Source organism: Siphateles boraxobius, unplaced genomic scaffold (assembly GCF_051911475.1).
Source record: "Siphateles boraxobius isolate OS27281-9 unplaced genomic scaffold, OSU_SipBor_1 3, whole genome shotgun sequence".
NCBI lineage: Eukaryota > Metazoa > Chordata > Actinopteri > Cypriniformes > Leuciscidae > Siphateles > Siphateles boraxobius.
In genome coordinates this window covers 16571054-16576913 of record NW_027508919.1, presented here as the reverse complement: position 1 = coordinate 16576913, position 5860 = coordinate 16571054, and the positions used below count along the sequence as shown (strand labels likewise).

At 39.4% G+C, this 5860-nt stretch overlaps 1 protein-coding gene across 1 annotated transcript; it reads right to left on the bottom strand.

The window, feature by feature from the left end:
• Positions 1-844: 844 nt before the first annotated feature.
• Positions 845-5232, bottom strand: adrb2a (adrenoceptor beta 2, surface a). Its single transcript, XM_077247987.1, has 2 exons — positions 4954-5232; positions 845-4796 (listed from the first exon to the last, which is right to left on the bottom strand). The coding sequence occupies exon 2, from the start codon at positions 4791-4793 to the stop codon at positions 3570-3572; it is 1224 nt and encodes a 407-aa protein (XP_077104102.1). The 5' UTR covers positions 4794-4796; positions 4954-5232; the 3' UTR covers positions 845-3569.
• Positions 5233-5860: the final 628 nt, after the last annotated feature.

The window sequence follows — 5860 nt, the reverse complement described above, 5'->3', positions numbered from 1 at the left end:
TACATTGATCCATTTCTTGATGCACTTTTTCACCTTCACTAATGGAGTTAATGGTGAAAACCTTCCTGTATTTTCCTCTCTGGTGGCTCTATTTATGTCTAATTTCCCTTTCGTTGAATCTATTATGCTCTTTTCTAAATGTCACAACAGGCATATGAACCAATCAATCAAGGGAACATTTACAACTATAACGTCATGAATCATTGGCCTTTTAATGTATCACTCTTCCTATATAGTTCTGTGTGGCCAAACACCTAGACATTTCTTTGCCATGTAATTTACTGTACCCAGGCTGCACTTTTGTTCACAGAGATATGAGGTGAATGAGAATGAATTCTAATGGTATCTGATATAGTAATAAACTCAGAATGGAAACATATTACAATATCACAGTCTATTCCAATCACATGCTGCAGGGGCTCGTTCCCATACTGAAATAGACATGGCTGAGTTGCAGCTACGCATGCAAAGGGTGAAGTTATTCTTAAGGGGATGTTTTCCATGTAGCACAGATGGACACAAATCATACTCATGGTGATTCACTGATTGATTTACTCTTGAATGGTGAGGGAAAATTCCTTCTGATGGCCTACGATAAAAGGCAGCTGATAAGTGTTGAATCTATAACAGAGTCATACTGTATAAGCACTCATGGACTGGCTGAATAAAGCTACACTTTCTGTATCATGTAGCTATGCTTAGAAACACTTTAGAAGTATTTTGGATCCTTTGCAAACGCTAAAGCTGTTTTTCATGCTGTAACGTCTGTACTTGCTTTGTTGTTACAGTGCTTTGCACCTTTTCCTCCAAACATTGAAAAAAAAACATCAGTCACATCCAGGCATACATTAAATACATGATTTATTACAGAATACAAATGGCATGACATATGTATTTCATAAATACCACTAAGACAAATATGGTTGAACGTATTTCACTGTAGTTCAACGAAACAGTGATAAATCTTGTGCGAAAGTAGCTTAATGGAATCTAGGTAAACATCAAACTGGAACAACATTATATACAGTACACATGTCATGAATTAAGCTTTCCTAAGAGGGTTGTGGAGTGGGAAGATTTGTTTGAACTTTTGCCTACTGCAGTGTTCATTAGCATTATGATTATGAAATCTGCTCTTATCATTAAGGCAATATTCAGAGCATTTTTAATCACATCTTCATGCACCAATAAGAGGCTGTCCACACTGTGTCTGTACTTGCAAATGTGACAATTAATCTCCTTGCAGGCAAAATGACTGGTTCAATTGTGGAGCAGAACATTTTAAAACCAAGTGTGCCTATGAAAAAAGGCCAGTCATGCTAAAATGTTTTGTTCCCTTTTCAGCTGTACAGACTCAGAAGATGGACTACAATATGCACCAAGTAATTTTTGTGTTTATATTTCACTGGCCACGCCAGTGTGATAGGGGGTTTCTAACAAGTAGGGTTTGGCTGGTCATGTGATCTCAACATGGTGTCCACCTTGACCATATGACCACTTGTATGTACATAAGATGGCTTTTTCTTGGCGATGATATTACTGGATCTTACAAATTTGAACAGATTTGTTAAACTTGGTGAAAGTTTAAAAATTGTAAAATTACTTGGTGTACATTAAATGCTGAAGGTCACATCAATATGATGTATGTAGCGTGTCATTAACTCCAGAGCATTGCTTAATCACTAAGATGAAGGTGCAATTCATGAGGGGTTGCATGCCAATTGACTGTGAACCATATCTAACTTAAAGACATTTATGCATGTAAACACTTTACTCAACAAGTTAACTCTGCCCACAGAGAACAACAGGAAACGACAGGAAATGGCATTGCCACAATTAGAAATTGCACAGATATTTCATTTAGCACAAGATAGTACAGGTCAGAGTTTCTCACGATGAGCGACATGCAGAGAAAAACCTTCCCAGAAGGGTGCAGTGTTAACAAATTTGTACAAGCTGTCGCATTCAGTTTCACATCCTGAAAAAGGACATGCATGCTCTCTCTGGTAGTTCACTGTTTACAGAAAAACTGCACTTATATAATCTCTATGGTCTTTAAAATATTTACATATATACACTGAATTTTTTTTTATTTATGTTTCAAATGTCAAATCTTGGTCAGATTTACAAAGCACCCTTTAAAGAAGCTACAGTTTTAAACTGCACTTTGATGTAATGCTTCCATGGAACAGAAATAGTGTTTTATCACTACATTTTATCCATTAAAAGCAAACATAGAAATGTCTAAAATCCTCAGAGCACACACAAAAATTGATAAGGACCACAAAAAGCCACAACTCATCCGAAGAGATTTCTTAAAGATCAAAGTTCACAGTTTTTGACAGCATAAGCAGGCTGCACAGTAACAGAGAGCCACTTGCCATAAATTAATAGTTCACGAAAACTGACAAGTATTGAAACTGTTTACCACTTATGCAGTTCATGATATGCATGGAACATTAGATTTAACACCTTGGTCAGAAATGTGAGTGTGGAACGGAAATTGCTGTGTGCTTTGCACTGCGTGCATTAGCTGAGGCTGACAGAACACTCGATACTCCTTAATTTATGTATCTTTCTAGATAATGATTTTGGTAATGTGGGAGTCTCATAATGTCTTTGATAAATACTGAATCTCAGGGATTTACACATTGGCCTGTTGGACTTTGCCTATTTGTACTGGAAAATGTTAAGAACATTCCCATGGTGAATTAAGGATTTGGCAGCATTCAGGACTGAGCCTGCTGAGAGACCTGAACTCACATATCGCAGATAATAATTGAGCCACCAGAGAAGTTCTGTTATTAGACACACACGTTTTAACCAAGAGATTGATTTTTGTTCATGGTGTGAAAATGTGGTTTGGTGCATCAGCATAAATTGGTTTATATTTAGTGACTTCCATCTAAGGATGCTCAGTTTATCAATATCATGACTGAAATTGTAACTTTGCTTAAACAAACGGGGATGGCCATGTGGTTTCATTTCCTTTTGCATTGTGGTAAGAGGTGTTGTTCTAATGCTGGGTTGGGTGAATTTTAACACAGACATTTTATAGTATCCGATCTGAAACAAGTAACAAGTAAAAATTGCTTCAAAAGGGCAACCCTTGTTTTAATCTGTTAATCTAATGAAAGCAGATCATTCTTTAAAACTGCAGCTCAATTCCTCAATTTATGCAAGATGACAGAAACATGACTCAAGAAGGAAGTCCTTCTAGTGAACAACCAGTTCAAAGTGTATTTTATCTTGACTGTCATAGAAGTACATTCTGAACATTTCTTTCCATTTAAAACTGAATCGGGAAGCATTTGTAACTTTAATTTTGTTGTTGTTTTTTTGTGTGCGCTAACCTTTTTGAGCAAGGTCATAGTGAAATGAAACGATAAAGTGAATCTAGAGAAGAAAACATTGAGGTAGATGAAGAAAACAATCTTATAAATATGTCCCTTTTGCCATCACACACCCACCATTGGCGGTGAACGGCCACTTACCAGAGGAGGCGTAACCTGTCCTTATGTAACATATTGAGAAGTCACATTGGAATGAGTCAGGACTCGCAAGGTGATTTACAACACACTCATTAGGTTTTTACTGCAGTTCCCATTAGAGTCTGTTTTATCTGCTGACATGCATCCCCCTTTCTCCGAGTTGCCCTCAGCTGGGTCACTTTCCTCTGAGCTGCCTTTACTTCGCCCTCTGTGTTCACTCTTCCAGCTATGCCCACTATATATATATCCATGGGTTGGCCTAACGTTAGGGTAGCGTGACCTGTTGAGGCATAGGATTTCCTTGAAAGCGTACCTGAACTCTGGACTCCTACAGTAGATCAGTGGGTTGAAGGCTGAGTTTGTGTAGCCTATCCAGTTTAATATTCTGAATGTCAAGTTGTCCACTTCTGTCATTGCTGCTACCACGTTTAGCACAAAAAACGGCAGCCAACACAGTGTGAATATACCCATTATGATGCCCAAAGTCTTCAAAGCTTTATGTTCCTTCAAGCAGAACTTGGGCTTCTTGGCGGTCCTCACTTCGCAATGGCTGCTCACCACATTTTGCTTTTTGGCATTGTTGTTCTGAGCGTGAAATCGACCTTCACTTTTGTCAATCTTCTTCAGTTGCTTTCTTGCTTCCTGGAAGACGCGGCTGTAGACGAAAACCATGATGACCAGGGGGATGTAGAAGGAGATTATGGACGAGATGATAGCATAGGCAGTGCTGGTGTAAAATTCACAGCATGTCGCGTTACTCATGCAACAAATTGCTTCTGTTGTCTTAGAAGTCCACCACTTCATATAGATTGGTAGGAAGGAAATGAGCCCGGCAATAACCCACACCAGCAGCACAATGATGCGAGCTCTGCCCTTGGTTAGTAAGGACTGGTAGCGGAAGGGGGATGTTATGGCGAGGTAGCGATCCAGAGCGATGACACAGAGCGTTTCGATACTGGCCGTGACGCACAGAACATCAGTAGCCGTCCAGAAATCACACCAGAAGCTGCCGAAGTGCCAAGTGCTCAGGATGATGTGAAGGGCGCCAAAAGGCACCACCACCAATCCCATGACAAGATCAGCACAAGCAAGTGATGTAATGAAGCAATTAGTGACGTTCTGAAGTCGTTGGAACCGGCCGATGGCTGTTATCACCAACACGTTGCCAAAGACGATGGCCAGGACAAGAATGGACATGAGTGTGCCCAGCAGCACCATCTGTACTTCGCTTTTGGTGGAGGAGTTCAAATTTGTGATGTTCTCACAGGTGCTTTCATTTGTATTGGGCTGTGTGTTTCCCATGACCTGACAGAGATTGAGAAGGAAAAGCAGGAATATTCTAAATTAGTTGATAAAAAATAAGGTTTGTGCATTTGAGTGGTAAACAATGTAAAATGCAAACAGTAAGTAAACAAGTTTAAAAACAGTGCAATTCCATGCAGACAATGACATTTTTACAAACCTCCAAAAAAGACTTCCACTTCTTCCATGCAATGTTTAAGTACTCTTTTGAGGTCTGTAGGGTTGTTATGAACGAGTAGATCCTCCCTTCATTGTGGCTTTCTCTTGCGTGCTTATCTCTCTCACACTTTTGGTCTCTTTCTCTGTCACCACAGCACTTTTGGTCTCTTTCTCTGTCACCACAGCACTTTTGGTCTCTTTCTCTGTCACCACAGCACTTTTCTCAACCTCTCTCACACACAGTCACTCTGCTGAGCGGTGTTACGTTAAATGTGGCTCCCAGGCTACTTGTCAGAGCCCTTATAACATTCTGTGATGACATCATAGCTGACTTCCAGCCAATGAGCTGAGCGTGAGGTGAAGGCTGCGCTTCTGCAATAGAGGATTAAGTAACAACATTCTGACAGCTACAGTGAGACTATTTGAATTGTATTTCAAACTGTTCATGCAGACTTGTTTTAAAAGAAATTCTGCCCTGATACATTGTTTCATAGCTTTTATGACTGTTCTGTTCTGTTACTCATGAGATGAACATTCATGTACTGTAAGTGCTTTGACATTGATAAAATGACTTTTGAAAAATGACTGTAAAAAAATTAAGTAGGCACACGAAAAAAATAATTTTTAATATTAATGTTTAATCATCAAGCATATGCAAATTTTATTTATCAGCCGTTCTTATCAATTAATGAAATTTGACACAAAGCAAACAATATTCCTAGAGTACAATGCATGGTTTATTGGAAAGCTTGACTATGAAACAAGCTAGAGCGGAGGAGAAAACCCAACGCGTGTGTGTGTGTGTGTGTGTGTGTGTGTGTGTGTGTGTGTGTGTGTGTGTGTGTGTGTGTGTGTGTGTGTGTGTGTGTGTGTATGTGTGTGTGTGTGTGTGTGTGTGTGCGCGTGTG